Source organism: Salvelinus alpinus, chromosome 5 (assembly GCF_045679555.1).
Source record: "Salvelinus alpinus chromosome 5, SLU_Salpinus.1, whole genome shotgun sequence".
Lineage (NCBI taxonomy): Eukaryota > Metazoa > Chordata > Actinopteri > Salmoniformes > Salmonidae > Salvelinus > Salvelinus alpinus.
Window position 1 is genome coordinate 86,387,450 of NC_092090.1, and position 17,873 is coordinate 86,405,322.

Below are 17,873 nucleotides of genomic sequence, written 5' to 3' on the forward strand. Positions count from 1 at the left end.
TTATTATGTTCATACAAATATTTACACGTTAAGTTTACTGAAAATAAACGCAGTTGACAGTGAGAGGACGTTTCTTTTTTTGCTGAGTTTACAAACCAAGGAATGTAGTCTAATTAAAAAATGACATTTAAAAAGTAGCTTATTATTGAAGTAAAACATAACAAATAGGATGACTGATTAATTCTTCACTCAACACTTATCCTAATGAATGTGAGGCTTCAAACTACTGCTAAGAGTATCATGACAGAAAACGGTTCTAAAGAAATAATCTAAAAAGAGAAACCCCTCTTTCTCCAATCTGACAAAGTCATTCAACAACCCGCAGCAATGATACATCTGATAAAAAATAAACATACTTAGAACACACATGTAATGCATTTAAGTGGTAACTGAAATATGCCAGCTATGCAGTCAGACATTACGTACAGCAATCCTTTCATTATTCGTCCAACAGTCCCACCAGCCAGCAAGCAGAGATCTCTGTGCAATATTCATGTACACTGACAGTTTAGTCCCTTGAGCCTGCAACCTCAGGGCACAGTGTGGAATGGGGATTAAGCTAAGCATAGTAAAGGGATGGACACCATTTGTGTGGCTGTTAACCTGTATATCACCTCAGTATGTGTAAGCATTGAAAATGGATCCACAAAATTGTGGATGTCTCTAAGCAGGTTTCCATCCAAACTTTTTATGCGAGTAAAGTACATGTCGGATAAAAGAATGTAACGACGGGCCTGATGGAAACAGCAAATTTGTCAGTAAACTTTCCAAACGTCTACAAGATAAATAAGCTAGACAAGGTGGGATCTTTTTGTGTCGGGAAAATGTATTATGCAAGAAAGTGCGGTGGAAATGGCTTTATGCACAAATATTGATATAATAACCATCATATCAAAGTAAACTTGGAGTCACGTGATGACATGTTGTGTGGTCCTCCCACTAGACTATTTGGTAAAACATGCACTTTATTAGGCTACAGATGAAATAAATGATGAACTTCACAGGGTGGTGAAAGTGCACGGTGATGAGCTTGATGCTACTTTCCTATAAATATCGAGGGTCTTATTCTGGTGACATGATAATCAATGATTGGCTGCTGTTTGACAAATCAAAATAATCTCGCTCATTTTGTACATAATAATCTCATCATGTAGGTAGCCTACTCGCACTTTATCTGTTGGCTAGAGGGCACGTTTCAAAACCAGAGTGAGCACATTCACTATATAAATGCACATTTCTTCCTGACAAAACCATCAGTAGAGTTGAAAATTCGATGGAAACCCATTTAACGTAACTTTAAAAAAAACTAAATTCAGTAGATGGGAATTTAACCGCAAAAGTTATTTTGATGTTCACGACGTCAGCACGCACAGCCTTTTATCCGTAACAAGTCCATTTAATGGAAACTGGTGGGAAAATGCACAATTGTTTTTAAGCAGATTTTTGAATATTCACATGAAAACCTGTCGCCAATTAGATGGAAACCTAGCTAATATGCTAGATTTAGAGATGAAGTCAATAATCTCAGTGGGTCACGGTATTGTGATTACCAGACGAGTGACGTGGCCGACTGATCCCGATTCAGGGCTTTCACACAACAGGAAGCCAACATACAAAGCCTTGCCAGCGGTATTCTAAAGGTTTTATGAACACCTCTGCACAGGATGTCTACTGAGTCATGCAAGGGCAGAGATTATTGGGATTATGAAGACTCCCTCAGGGCACAGTGTGCAATGGGGATTAAGCTAAACATAGTAAAGGGATGGACACAATTTGTGCGGCTGGTATCCTGTATATCACCTCAGTATGTGTAAGCATTGAAAATGTATCCACAGGATTTTGGATGTCTCTAAGCAGGTTTCCATCCAACCTTCTTATGTGAGTAAAAAACATGTCGGATATAAAAAATGAAAGTCACGACAGGCCTGATGGGAATGGCAAATGTCAGTCAACTTTCCAGATGTCGACAAAACTAAATACGCTAGACAAGGTGGGATCTTTTTGTGTCAGTAAAATTAATTATCCAAGAAATGGCGGTGGAAACGCATTTATGCGCAAATATTGATATAATAATCATCATATTGCACACACAATAACCATCATATCGCACACGCACAGCCTGTTATCTGCAACAAGTCAATTTGATGGAAACTGGTGGGAAAATGCGCATATTGTTTTATGCAGATTTTAGAATATTCATGAAAATCTGTCGCCAATTGGATGGAAACCTAGCTAATATGCTAGATTTAGAGATGAAGTCAATAATCTCAGTGGGTCACGGTATTGTGATTACCAGACGAGTGACGTGGCCGACTGATCCCGATTCAGGGCTTTCACACAACAGGAGGCCAACATACAAAGCCCCGCCAGCGGTATTCTAAAAGGTGTTCTGTACAGTGCTTCACTTGTATTAATTATATCATGCAGATTTTATGAACACCTCTGCACAGGACATCTACTGAGTCATGCAAGGGCAGAGATCACTGTTATTATCTTCACGTCATGAGAGAGGAGAGCATGTATCTTGAACATCCTCTTAGGCCCTGTGACAATCACTAAGAGCAGGTCAGAACTTGCCCAAGAAAAAACACTTTAATTTCCTGTTTCCAGCATAATCTGATGATGAACACAACCCATGTTTCCAATCCACGGGACAAGCTATGTTCATGCAGCCTCCAATCAATACAGTCGTAAAATAGATTTAACTCTCTCTTATAGCAACATTGAGACAGACAGTGGTTTTCCGGATTGGAAACACTGAATAACCTCGAGACAATTTTCTCTGAATTAGTCCAACTGTCTCAAAGTAGAATTGCATTGTGCCGAGTATGTTGATGGTTTTGTTGTTGCTCATTCTAATTAGGCTGCAGACTTCATCAAAACAGAGGAGAAACAATAACAATCATGTCTGTGCATTTTCTTTACATCAATCAACGTTTAATAAAAACATTTCTTTTTTAATCTGAACAAAATGTTTGAGTGCCTAAGAGTATTTCCCCCTCAATCCCTCCCCCTTAACAATGTCAGTTGCCAAAACAACTCATAGTAAAAACACAATTTCAATCAAGATAACTTGGTTTACTTTCCCCAAGTGATTTAAAACACATCCAGTCAATGTGTTTGTGTGTGCAAAAGAACAGGGTCCAGAAAACACACTGGTGTGCTGTTTTGTCAGCGTTCAAATCCACTTCCCACAACAGTCTGAGCGAACAGATCTTTAAAAAAAACATCTGGAGAAGTTTGGGCTGACCCAATTCCACCCCAGACACAACTTTGACTAAAAACTCTATAAAAAGTAATGCCTTCATATAGGCCTATATACACAAAAGTATGTGGACACCCACTCAAATTAGTGGATTCTGCTATTTCAGCCACATCCTTTGCTGACAGGTGTATAAAATCGAGCACACAGTCATGGAATTCCCATAGACAAAGATTGGCAGTCGAATGGCCTTACTGAAGAGCTCAGTGACTTTCAACATGGCACCGTCATAGGTCGTCACATTTCTGCCCTGCTAGTAGAGGTCGACCGATTATGATTTTTCAACGCCGATACCGATTATTGGAGGACCAAAAAAAGCAGATAACGATTAAAATCAGCCACTTTTTATTTATTTATATATATTTGTAATAAATGACAATTACAACAATACTGAATGAACAATTATTTTAACTTAATATAATACATAAATAAAAATCTATTTGGAACGCCGACTGTGAGCCAGGCCTAATCGCCCAACATCAGTGCCCAACCTCACTAATGCTCGTGGCTGAATGGAAGCAAGTCCCCACAGCAATGTTCCAAAATCTAGTGGAATGCCTCCCAGAAGAGTGGAGGCTATTATAGCAGCAAAAGGGGGGACCAACTCCATATTAATGCCCATGATTTTGGAATGAGTTTGACGAGCAGGTGCCCACATACTTTTGGTCATGTAGTGTATATGTGCAATTATGCATCTAGGTCTACTGTCTATACATAAGTGCTGCAAAAATACATGTTTATTTTTTGCATGCCTACAGCATTGCATAGATCATTGAGAGACAATTGCTGTCATCGTTCAAACCCGGGACTGCAAAGCGAGGCTCCAGTGATCACAGTCTAGGGTTTCTCTTTGCCTTAATTTCATTTAATTTCTTAGACTAGTGCAACCCACATTCTGCAGCTTTGTAATCTCACAAATATGCATCGCTGAAAGAATGTTCCAACAACCTCCAGCCCCTGAAAAATCTCTGCCATGCTGCAAGCAGTTTAGAGGACACATGAAACCTTGACAGGGGTAGGTTTCAGTTAGTTGTTTTCCCCCCTTCATAAATGCAATTCATGCCTCTGGAGAGGGTGGTAATGCAGCTGTGATAGGATCTAACCCTTTTGGAATCCTAGCTCTCTTAGGCATGTCACATACGCTCAGTCACCCACCCCTCAGTCTGGTCTGCTCCTTCATACAGTACCTAGTGCTGCTCCCTCCCACCTGCGCCCACCCGCTGCCGTGAGAGGCTTCTCTGTGAAAAGCCTGGGGGCTGTGAATTCTCCAATTCTCCACAGCTCTGCTCTTCCAAAAACAAGAGTAATCTCTGGAGCTCTCTCAAATCAGCAGTGTTCCAAAACCTGTCGTTGTTTAAAGCCAAGGCCAGGCCAGAAATACAGGCAGAGGTGTTTCACGCCAGGCTGCGGAAAATGTCTCATGAGCAGGAAACAGAGGTCTGGGTGACCTACTTGAGTCTGCATGCTGTTCCCATCTTTTTGTAGTCGTCCATATGACCAATGTGAGATATTGGGCTAAGTCATACAAAAATATATACACCGGCCAGTTTATTAGGTACACCCATCTAGTAGTGGGTCGGACCACCCTTTGCCTCCAGAACAGCGGTACATTCATGCTGTGAACAGCCTGTTCCATCTCATCCTAAAGATGCTCTATTGGGTTGAGGTCTGGGGACTGCAGGCAGTGCGTACTAAACCGAACTCACTGTCATGTTCCAGGCAATGTTTTTCCACTCCTCAATTGTCTGGTGTTGGTGATCGCTTGCCCACTGGAGCCGCTTCTTCTTGTTTTTAGCTGATAGGTGTGGAACCCGGTGTGGTCGTCTGATGCAATAACCCATCCGTGACAAGGATCAACGAGTTGTGCGTTCCAAGATGCCGTTCTGCACACAACTGTTGTACCGCCATTATTTGTTGGTTGGTTGCCCGCCTGTTAGCTTACACAATTCTTGCCATTGTCCTTTCGACCGCTCTCGTCAAAGAGCTGTTTTCACCCACAGGCCTGCCGCTGACCGGATGTTTTTTGTTTGACACACCATTCTCGGGAAACCCTAGATACTGGTGCGTGAAAAGCCCAGGGGGGCATCCGTTTCTGAGATACTGGATCCGGCTCACTTGGCACCGACGATTATACCAAGCTCAAAGTCGCTTAGGTCACTTGTTTTGCCCATTCTAACGTTCAATCAAACAGTAACTCAATGCCTCACTGACTGTCTGCCGGCGTTATATAAAAAGCCATGGCCATGTGACTCTCTGTCTGTAGGAGCGATCAATTTTTGTGACCGGGGTGGTGTACCTAACTGTCCGATGAGTGTATATACATACACACAATACATGCAGTAAAAATTAACTCTTAGAACGCCAAACATAGCATTGGCCTACCCTCAAAACCTTCACTGTTGGCTTTCAAATCCCAGTTTTGGTTGTGGAGAAGGTTCTACTTGAGACTGGTCCTCACCACTACAGTGATGGATATCTTTATACTCAAAGATAACTAGTGATACCAGATAAAGGATTGTTCTAAACACCCTAAATCAGCATATTACTCCACCCAGCTCTGGCCAACAAAAACTTTGCCAAAACTTCAGTGCTAATTCCAGGTCTTGTGCTCTGCATTGGCTTTCATCTAGAGCTGGGCGATATAGGGAAAACATCCATATCACCATAAATGGACTCAATTATCACAATAACGATCAATCTAAGGATAAATAAATAACATGAATGTGCACCAGTTACTTAAAAAAAGATATACAGTACCAGTCAAAAGTTTAACTGGTACTTTATATATATGAAGCTGACTGAGAGAATGCCACGAGTGTGCAAAGCTGTCATCAAGGAAAAGGGTGGCTACTTTGAAGAATCTCAAATATAAAATATATTTTCTTGGTTACTAAATGATTCCATATGTGTTTCATAGTTTTGATGTCTTCACTATTATTCGACAAATGTAGAAAAACAGTAAAAATAAAGAAAAACCCTTGAATGTGTAGGTGTGTCCAAACTTTTGACGATTGTAAATACAGTCAATAACACAATATACTTGTTTTCTATGTACAGTGTGTGCAAATGAGGTATGATAAGGGAGGTGAGGCAATAAATAGGCCATAGTGGCGAAATAATTACAATTTAAACACTGGAGTGATAGATGTGCAGAAGATGAATGTGCAAGTAGAGATACTGGGGTGCAAAGGAGCAAAAAATAAAAATAACAGTATGGGGATGAGGTAGTTAGATGGGCTATTTACAGATGGGCTATGTACAGGTGCAGGGATCTGTGAGCTGCTCGGACAGCTGGTGCTTAAAGTTAGTGAGGGAGATATGAGTCTCCAGCTTCAGTGATTTTTGCAGTTCGTTCCAGTCATTGGCAGCAGAGAACTGGAAGGAAAGGCGGCCAAAGGAGGAATTGGCTATGGGGGTGACCAGTGAAATATTCCGTGCTGGAGCCCGTGCTACGGGTGGGTGCTGCTATGGTGACCAGTGAGCTGAGATAAGACGGGGCTTTACCTAGCAAAGAATTATAGATGACCTGGAGCCAGTGGGTTTGGCGACGAATATGAAGCGAGGGCCAACCAACGAGAGCATACAGGTCGCAGTGGTGGGTAGTATATGGGGCTTTGGTGACAAAACGGATGGCACTGTGATAGCAAATTGGATGCAGTCTGAGTAGAGTGTTGGAGGCTATTTTGTAAATGACATCGCTGAAGTCAAGGATCGGCAGGATAGTCAGTTTTACGAGGGTATGTTTGGCAGCATGAGTGAAGGATGCTTTGTTACGAAATAGGAAGCCGAGTCTAGATTTAATTTTGGATTGGAGATGCTTAATGTGAGTCTGGAAGGAGAGTTGGGTAGCCGTAGAAAAATGCTTATTGAAATTCTCAATTATTGTGGATTTATCGGTGGTGACAGTGTTTCCTAGCCTTAGTGGAGTGGGCAGCTGGGAGGAGGTGCTCTTATTCTCCATGGACTTTAATGTCCCAGAACTTTTTGGAGGTTGTGCTGCAGGATGCAAATTTCTGTTTGAAAAAGCTAGCCTTTGCTTTCCTAACTGCCTGTGTATATTGGTTCCTAACTTCCCTGAAAAGTTGCATATCGCGGGGGCTATTCAATGCTAATGCGGTACGCCACAGGATGTTTTTGTGCTGGTCAAGGGCAGTCAGGTCTGGAGTGAACCACGGGCTATATCTGCTTCTGGTTCAAATTTTTTTGAATGGGGCAAGCTTATTTATGATTGTGAGATAATCACTATTAAATGAATAACAAGGCATCTTCTACTGACGGAATGAGGTCAATATCCTTCCAGGATACCTGGGCCAGGTCGATAAGAAAGGCCTGCTCGCTGAAGTGTTTTAGGGAGCGTTTGACAGTGATGAGTGGTGGTCGTTTGACCGCAGACCCATTACGGACGCAAGCAATGAGGCAGTGATTGCTGAGATCCTGGTTGAAGACAGCAGAGGTGTATTTGGAGGGCAGGTTGGTTAGGATGATATCTATGAGGGTGCCTGTGTATACGGATTTGGGGTTGTACCTGGTAGGTTCATTGATAATTTGTGTGAGACTGAGGGCATCAAGCTTAGATTGTAGGATGGCCGGGGTGTTAAGCATGTACCAGTTTAGGTCACCTAACAGCACGAGCGCTGAAGATAGATGGGGGGCAATCAATTCACATATGGTGTCCAGGGCACAGCTGGGGGCAGAAGGTGGTCTATAGCAAGCAGCAACAGTAAGAGACTTGTTTCTGGAAAGGTGGATTTTTAAAAGTAGAAGCTCAAATTGTTTGGGCACAGACCTGGATAGTAAGACGGAACTCTGTAGGCTATCTCTGCAGTAGAGTGCAACTCCGCCCCCTTTGGCAGTTCTATCTTGTCGGAAAATGTTATAGTTAGGGGTGGAAATGTCAAGGTTTTTGGTGGCCTTCCTAAACCAGGATTAAGACACAGCTAGGACATCTGGGTTAGCAGAGTTTGCTAAAGCAGTGAATAAAACAAACTTTGGGAAGAGGCTTCTAATGTTAACATGCATGAAACCAAGGCTTTTACGGTTACTGTAGCCAAAGATTATGCTTCCTACCCTTGTCACAATAACTCCTCCCTGGCATTTTAATTCGTTGTCATGTCAAACACTGCATTAAAAGTGCCCACTATTTTATTATAACTATATTAGAATGATTATTCTATTTCCAAGATTCCAAAAGTTCATCCAAGTATTTTACTCTAAAATCACAAGTCAAATTGCAAAATTTGGTTAAAAATAAGGCTTAGATTGTTTGCCCATATCATGCAGCCCTACGTGGCAGTGTGGAAATTATCTCAAAAGAGTGCACAAAAGCAGAAATGGATGGAAATGCAGGAAATTATTTTAGGTTGAAGTTGAATTGAACAGTATAAAACAATCAGAATGGAGAAAGACCCATTGAAATCCCTTAGAATGTATGTGTTGCCACCCTAGGGTCATGCACTACTCATAAAGCACATTTAAATATGACATTTTGCCCATATCGCCCACCCCTAAGACTTAGGCTACAACATTTCAAACTTCACATTCCTTTAGTAAAGGCTACTTATCGTTATTATCCATATCAGTAGAATGTCCTCGATAAATGATTGGTTCGGTCAGTATCGATCATTTTCTGTTTATTGTCCCAGCTCTACTTTCATCAGGATTAGCAATCCTATCAATAGCATGCTGACTGTGTGTCTATATGTAAAGATTAGGATTGCAACGTTTCAGAAAGATCCAGAGAACTGGGAATGTTTTCCGGAATTTTACAACCCTAGTAAAGATTGAGATTGTCATAATTTATCATCCAAGCGACATTGTTTGAGCACATAGAGGAATCTAGGAGTGAGTGAACGTGGCAAATGAATGGAAAGATGGGTTTCCCTCTGGAGAACGGGGTGGGAAAAGTGTACAGAAATAATGTTCTGATGGAAGGATAATAAGCAGTGTTGTGTACGTTCTCTCTAGAAGGACCTTCTCAATCCAGTTGGTGGTAAACTGGTAAGGAACTGTTGTTTCTGCAGGCAGTGTGACTCTGAGCCATTGTACATTGACGAGAGAAGTCTAGAGACACAAAATGCAATCACTAGACAAGGTGTACAGCATCCAACCAGGTCTGAAATACTTTTAAGCCAAACATTCTTCACAACACAGCACGATGCAAACAGCAAAAACACAACACAAAAACCATCCTCATGCTGCATGGTTTCACTCAAGTTTACGGGCTATTACAGCCCTGCCACATTTCTGTGTCTGTTTTAGTGTATTGGAATGTGACTCCTGATGGAGAATTATACAATTCAAATTCACACTGACTGCTTGCTGACTTAGACCTATACAGTACAACACATTCTGCCAAAAAGAACTTCACTTTGGTGACTTATGGGTGGTGAAGTCACAACTTGCCATGATTGAAGAGCTACCGGCTGGCATTTCTATACTGGCGTTACCATGGCAGCAAACTATATTTTTACATCTAGATTGAAAACATACAAATCAACTCAAAATGGTATTGGTCACATGCGCAAAATACAACAGGGTGTAGACTACAGTGAAATGCTTACTTACAAGCCCATTCCCAACAATGCAGAGTTAAAAAGACAAATATTTGCTAAATGAAAAATAAAATAGTAACACAAAAACAATAATGAGGCTATATACAAGGAGTACCAGTACCGAGTCAATGTGGAGGGGTACATTCAAAAGCATTGTTGACTCTCTGGAGTTTTGTGATTGGAATGTACAGTACCTGTGGATTGCACTGCAATGTGCGTCCGTCTTCCACAAAGAGCACAAAGCAATGAAGGGACTCCCTGGAGAGATACAGTCTTTTTTTCTATCTCTCTCTCAGCAAAAGATCACAGCTGGGAAAGGTGTAAGGATGAGGGAAAACTTCAGACATACTTTTTCTCACTCCAAAGAAAGAGTGACTTTGATCCTTTCCTCTGAAAGCTAAACAGTAAGTTAGAGACATCCACAATGGCCCGGCCGTTTCCCCCTTCTCTCAACTCAAAGAGAGGCCGTCACAAAGTCAAGACTGCCTCTCCGAGGTGTCTCTTCCAAGAGTAAAGAAAACAATAGAAATGAGGCATTCTTTTGTTCAGAAGCTTTTTGGGTACTGGGTTACAACAATACTCTCTCTCCCTCTTTCTCTCTGTGGCATTCAGGGGAACAAGCACTGCAGAGAGCTACATTGTTGGCTTAGAGTAGCCAATCAGAGGGCACGGTATATAGGGAGTGAGGCTACAGTAGGTAGCTGGAGTCAGAACTGAGAAGGCAGGCTTCACAAGCCTTGTGAAATGTGCTTCAAAAGAGGCATAGTGAAATGTATCATATTATCACTCACGTATGGGAAAAATAATATGGCTTTGAAAGTATGGCCTTGTTATGAGGTTGTTGTTTTTTTCATCTGTGATTTATCTCTGCCATAGCCGGCCGCTGTTTCTTGAACAACGGTGTCCTTGGCCTACAAAGAGGGGTAATACGGTTCTGAATTTATGCAAAATACTTTCTCTCTCTCTATGCTATATGCTGTTCCACTGTATGTTCTCAACTCATCGCTATGAGTCTATCATTGTGTGGTGCACTCCAGCCCATTGGCCTGAATAGCTGTGCAAGACAGAACTTCCTGAGTGGAGAGGACTATAGAAACAACAGTGAAGACTGGGCAGGGGATTAATACAGCTGGTTTTTCACAGACAAAGACACTTATGTGCAGCATGTGAGGTCAGCAAATTGCCCTGGCGTATGACAGCCAGGGCATTTCCTTCCTCTCCGAAGGAATTCGGACTTCAAACGTCACAAGCCGACACACTTTAACATGTTTATGTGTATATGTCAAAGATGGAGCACGAGATCTACAGTGAAGGGACATTTGCTTATTGTCTTCTCCTTGGCAGCTCAACATTTAACCACAGTGGCTCAACAGGTGGAGTTTAAAGAATAGAAAAAGAGAACTAGTGTGTCAAATACTTCACACCATTTAGTCAAACCATGTAGCCTAATTTAGTCAACATTTTATCTTTATTTTTATATATCTGACAACTAAATCAGTTACTCCGCTCTAATACAACTGAGCTGAATAAAGGGACCCGTATCATTAAATCGCAAACATTTCATAGAAATGTAAAATCTCTCAAATCAGTACCTTGCTCTCAAGGTGAATTAAAGTGCAAAAGGCAACTGTCATCATGCCGATCAGTAAAACCACTGAAGCACATAGCAGGAGCATTGACAACTGAGCCTTGTTACTAGATTCAAAGACAATTTGATGAGTGACAGCCTCATGTTTCCACCTAAATGACATGGGAAGAGCTGGTGTCAGCTAGCCAACATACTTTCACCACTGTACAGGATAAAGTGGATTTAGAAACAAAAACTACCATTGCATAGACTAAAAAAGTTACAAATGAATCTTCAACATTTCTCAGTTTAAAGCTAGATTTAATGCACCTACGCAGTTCAACTCCGCAAAAAGTTGAGTCAAAAAGAAGTGCACCATTGTTCTGTCAATCCTCCCAATAAATTCAGAGGCAAGCACTTTGCCTTTCAAAAGGGCCAAAATGGACCCATTAAAATGTCATCCACAATCCTCAGCTTTAACTCAAAAGGCATGAGCAAGCCGTACCACTTTTTTAAGGGGCACTGTAAATAATCCAATGCAAATAGACTTTCGAGATATTATTCTCTAACCTATATTAGAGTTCTTTGGTCACGGAAATAAGGCAGACACTTAATTGCCAAGATGGCACCGACAGACATGGCAGTTCTGCTTCTAGCTCCTAATTCCATTTATGTACACTGGAGGCATTTTTCAATCTGGAGGGGGGACTCATCCCAAGCAGACAAGTTCTCCCATGCTAGAGGGGATAAAAACAAAACTGTTTAGCCTACTTGGTAAAATAAAAATAAAAAAACATGGGAGATTTTTAGTAAGCCGCCTTATAAACTGTAAAATGTGTTGTAATTGTTTCATTGACATTTCAAAATCAGGCAACAGTGGTTAGATTATTTGGTTTTAAAGACATACTGTATCTAAATGTTGGCAGTGAATAGGACCATTTTTGTAACTAGGGAGACATCTAAATTGATGAACAAAAGGATGGGACCCAAGTATAATGCCACTGTGGGATGTTGGGTCTTTCTCCCCAACAGTAGAGTTAAGATCATCCCTCAAACTGCAATAACATGTCCACTATAGGCTATTGCCAATCCATCATTGCAACACAGTAAGAAAATGTTGACTATTTTCATGCTAAAGCAGATTATGTCCAATTTAATAATTATGTCATCAAGATTATGCTAACACCTTGTGTTAGATTTAGGCCTACTGCAGGTTGTCTGTGGCATGTCATCCCTTACTGTCAGAAAAACGAATGGTTCTGGATACTTAAGAGAATGATGAGTAAACACTATGTAAAATTAACTGTTGATATTTCAGCTCATTATTCATGAATATTTGAGGAGGAATTTCTGATTGTGTTTTTCAGCTGTTAGAGTAGAGGTAAAAAAGGTCTCTTCCAGACCAGTATCTTTAGTACTGACAGTGAATCCTACAAATGCTAATATCCTTCAATATCCTTTAATTATTCATCACACCAAAACATTGAATGCTCATAAAGCTAGAAATTCAAAAATATGTATTCAAATTAACCATAGGTCATGTTAAATAGAAAAATAGGCTGATGTCTTCATTCAAACTCTTACGAACTAAAGAATAGTATAAGTAAATGTGTTGATCATATCAGAGCACTGACATGAAGATACTGGCAGTTATGAACAAAGAAGTGTCTAGGTTACTGACTGATGCATCAGGGGGAGTATAGGGCCAGCACAACCCAGACAAGAGCCTAGAGGAAGACTGTCTGAGCACCAACACCAGGATGGGTGACTACTCTAATCCATGCTCGACTGTGTAGATACTAGATATTGGTTCAGCTCATTGAAGTACACTTAGTTGTAGGATTTAATAAGAGAACAGACTATATTTCCAAGGAAATTAAAGTTAGTGTGGTATTCTCATGACAAATTTGAAAATGGCACAGAGCCCGGCTAATAAAACTGAATAAATCCAAGTCAGCCAAGTGTGGCTGTGGAAATATTCAAAGTATTCCAAGTGGATTGCCATTTGAAACAAAGGAGAATCTCTCATCAACAGTACACTGAAAAGTTGTTCTCCTGAAATGTTAAAATAATGTACAAGCTTTTAAGTGAAACAACCTCTGTTGTTTTCTCAAACATCTTAGTGATTCCGACACGTCCTCACACTTGAGCCGATGTGCTGCGCAGTTGTTATTCCTCAGAAGACCCAACACAGGATTTTTATGAGTCATTCAGCCCACAGATTACAGAGTGGAAATCCAGTTGCTGCACAGATTGTTCGAATTTATTCTGAGACAGAAAAATACCCCAGACATCACATTCTAAGCAAAAACAGTAAACAGTCCAATCACTTTTTCAACTAACGCAACTAACAATCTCTATGAACTAAAACATTCTTCCTAGTGGCTTTCAAATGGACTAAAAGTTCTTCCTAGTAAACAGTATTTTGAATACAGTATTAGAACCCCCAGGCTTCTGCTCTATCTACTCGAACAAAACATCTGATTCATAGGAATTCCACAAGCAATCTGTCTCCACAGCAAACAACCCCACTTCACCAGAACTCAAATCTGGAACTGAGTGAGAGAGAAGCACAAAGTGAACAACTACCAATCTTTCTAACCTTAAAGCTCCCTTTGCCACGGGGACAGAAGCAGGCTTCAACAGTTTGTCTGCTTTATTAAAACGTTCTCCTTACCATTGTAGGTCTCCGGTTTGGCCGCGTTGTCCAACTCCATAACTTCACAGCACCGAATGAGGCATACTCCTTTCTGCCAGCCCTGTGCGTGTGTGTGCGTGAGGATGTAGAATCGAGTGAGGCACAGAAAGGTATCCTTGTCTCCCGCCTGCCCCAGTGAGTAGCGCTGCCTAGTTTTGCAGGGGCAGCTCTGCTGTGTTCTGGCTGCTGCTACGCTACATCTGGCAGCCGTTCCAGGACTATGATTGGGTTGAGCTCAACTCAGGGCCTGGCTGCCAGCTCTCGCTACTCAGCTCTTAAAGACACAGCATGTTTTTTCTTCTTCTCTCCCTTTTCATCACATGGTCACTAAACAAAACATAGCTCAGAATCCCTCTCACTTCAGTTCTCTGAGATCCTGACCAATGGCCGGCCACCTTCTCCTCTACACAACCAGGTTGCGATGCAGGGGCAACAGCAGATAGGGGCACAGCAGCTAAGGGGCACAGCAGCTAGGGGCAACAGCAGCTAGGGGCACAGCAGCTAAGGGGCACAGCAGCTAAGGGGCACAGCAGCTAGGGGCACAGCAGCTAGGGGCACAGCAGCTAAGGGGCACAGCAGCTAAGGGGCACAGCAGCTAAGGGGCACAGCAGCTAAGGGGCACAGCAGCTAAGGGGCACAGCAGCTAAGGGGCACAGCAGCTAAGGGGCACAGCAGCTAAGGGGCACAGCAGCTAAGGGGCACAGCAGCTAGGGGCACAGCAGCTAAGGGGCACAGCAGCTAAGGGGCACAGCAGCTAAGGGCACAGCAGCTAGGGGCACAGCAGCTAGGGGCACAGCAGCTAGGGGCACAGCAGCTAAGGGGCACAGCAGCTAAGGGGCACAGCAGCTAAGGGGCACAGCAGCTAAGGGGCACAGCAGCTAAGGGGCACAGCAGCTAAGGGGCACAGCAGCTAAGGGGCACAGCAGCTAGGGGCACAGCAGCTAAGGGCCACAGCAGCTAAGGGCCACAGCAGCTAAGGGGCACAGCAGCTAAGGGGCACAGCAGCTAAGGGGCACAGCAGCTAAGGGGCACAGCAGCTAAGGGGCACAGCAGCTAAGGGGCACAGCAGCTATGGGGCACATCAGCTAAGGGGCACAGCAGCTAGGGGCACAGCAGCTAAGGGGCACAGCAGCTAAGGGGCACAGCAGCTAAGGGGTACAGCAGCTAAGGGGCACAGCAGCTAGGGGCACAGCAGCTAAGGAGCACAGCAGCTAAGGGGCACAGCAGCTATGGGGCACATCAGCTACGGGAGCACAGCAGCTAAGGAGCACAGCAGCTAAGGGGCACAGCAGCTATGGGGCACATCAGCTACGGGGGCACAGCAGCTAGGGGGCACAGCAGCTAGGGGCTGGAGTCCTGCATCGGATCGGATACCCATGGTTCCTGGTGGAATGAAAACATTATTTCAATCCGTGGGTTGGCTCATGGTTCAGAACCATTACATTGCAGGTCGGAAACATTTTAAATCAAGATAATACACTTTTTAAAAACCCAGAAGCTTCATGTGTTGCAATTGTGTTTTGCGAATTCCATTCTGTGAGCAGCGAGGCAGACTTAAGACATCAGCCGCGCTCGCATTGAGAGTGTTTGGAGCAGGGAACTACAGTATCCCTTATTTGTGTGATGCTAAAACATTATAATTTGTCCACGCGCAGAGCTTATGTTCCCTCTCCCCACATGAGTATATGACATATTGCCAAGCTTACTTTCCCTGGATACATTTTTTGTTGACATTTTACATTTTTGCTCTACCAACTAAGCTACACGGGACTAGCCTAGCTCACGTAAAAATGTCTAGCATAAGCCTAACCGGAGAAATAAAAAGAAAGGTTATGATAAGGGTATAGACTACAACATTATAGGGGAAACAGGTGCTGCACGAGTGAAATCGCCCGTTTGGAAGGACAATGACAAGGTAGATGGATACACAGCTTGCACAAAGTGCAAGCAGGTAGGCCTATTTGTTTCGATAATTCAGTTCATTATCAATTAATTATTACATTAATTCAGGCTTTTGTTCATTAGACTACACGCAGGCCATATAAAAAGTGTAAACCGGAGCGGCTGGTAAAAGTTTGAGGAACCTACTAAATAAATATAGTTCTTAAATGCATGGCATGGTTTCCTTTTATCCAAATGGTGAATAGATATGTAGACAAATTAATTCATGCAGGGAAGGGGAATAGTAATAATAGCCTAATAATAATCATAATAAAGCCTACTACTCTGGAGTCATAAAAAAAATTACATAAATTAATGTTATATGACTGGTTTACGGATCAGCTCTTTGAACAATTCTATGCTAGTGGGTCGGGTTGCGGAGAAAAATCTGTCCTGATGTCGGGTGGGGCTCTGAATTGATGTGGCTCCAAAAAACTGACCTGTGAAGGACTCTACTTGGGGCACACCTAGGGGCACACCTAGGGACACTACTGGGCAAAAACAAGCAATAATAGGCAAATGTATGGATTATATTAGCTCACCAAGGAATTTCGATTTTGAGTCCTGTGGTCACAGTTTGCCATTATTGCAGAGTACTGGGAAAGGAATGACTAGAAAATGTTTGAGGATGTTCAGAGTCATTGACTGCTGAGACCTCCAGTGGTAAGGAAAGGAAATAGGCTAGGCTAGGTTCACCCGTGTCTCAGTAAGAGGTGCTGTCGGCTCAAAAAAGCACATGTTTGTTTTCATAAATGTTTACAATATAGCCAAATTTGACTTTGCAGCTGGCCCATCTAGCAGAAATCACTCAGTTCTGTCTCCAGGACAAGACTAAACATAAACCTGATAATTTTGCAAAACATTAGTTTCAGTATTTTTTCATAATGTCTAAGCACACTCTTCCACCGTTAGGCCTAATCCACAAGAAGTTTATCCCCATTCTGAAAAAAATGCCTTGATTTCACCATCACAAGCAATTTTCTCATCAAAGTTTCACTTACCTACATCTAGGCTCAATTCATTTGTAGCATTATGACTCAAACAAAGCCGAAAATCAGTTACTCCAGACTCCATCCTTAGACAAATGTCTAAACCAATATTTACAACGAGTAGCCTAGTTTGCTCTGCTTCCGATTGTTGACTACTCTCGATTGTTGACTACTACAGACTACTCTGTCTTCAAAGACAGAGTGAACGAACAAGATCACATATTTTACTTGTACTCTACTGTGTTGATTGACAAGTAAGTGTTTCATCCCATAGTATATTGGAGTGATGTGTACTCAGTCTGGTAGGGTAGGAGTGGGTAGACTGTACTTACTGTTGTCTGTGGCCAGGGCTGTTTTGTCTCCAAGGGTGTGGCAGTCTCTGGGCACAGTGAGGGTATGACGTAGTAGCCACACCGTGCACGACTCGGCCCGGCGCTCCTGCAGCAGCAGCGGGTGGATCTGAGTAACAGCCAGGACAGCAGGCAATGACAACAACTTACACTACAGTTGCTACTGGTAATAAACAATGGGACAGTTCACTCCAGGCTCCAGAAGGGTGGAATTCCACTCTCCTTAAAAAAAAACTAATACAAATGTAGGCCTACATGATTTCCCATCTCTTCAATCCTCACACCACATATTATTCATTATTTGGTAGGAGTTAAATACCTCTTGTTTGTCCAATAGGAGTAGCTGACAGTCGGTAACTATGCAGAACTTGGGCTTCCATATGGCAGGCTCAGTGAAAGGCTGGCCACAGGATATCCAGTTAGTTGATGAGCTCTTCATATCTGCAAAACACGCATATTAACAAGCTATGACAGACAATGAATGTGGATTCCTCTTAATAGTGTATTTTAGTGTA

The 17,873-nt window shown here is 42.4% G+C and overlaps 1 protein-coding gene across 2 annotated transcripts in view; it reads right to left on the reverse strand.

Annotated features, from left to right (window-relative positions):
- Positions 1-17,873, reverse strand: part of LOC139577142 (disabled homolog 2-interacting protein-like) — a 103,308-nt gene that overhangs the window by 79,453 nt on the left and 5,982 nt on the right. The window contains exons 2-3 of one of the 2 annotated variants that reach the window (XM_071404003.1): positions 17,678-17,799; positions 17,341-17,446 (exon numbers count right to left, since the gene is read on the reverse strand). In XM_071404003.1, coding sequence (XP_071260104.1) covers positions 17,341-17,446; positions 17,678-17,799 — 228 coding nt within the window. Of the gene's footprint in view, positions 1-14,057; positions 14,507-17,340; positions 17,447-17,677; positions 17,800-17,873 lie in introns of those variants that run through there. The other variant, XM_071404001.1, reaches the window with a different exon arrangement.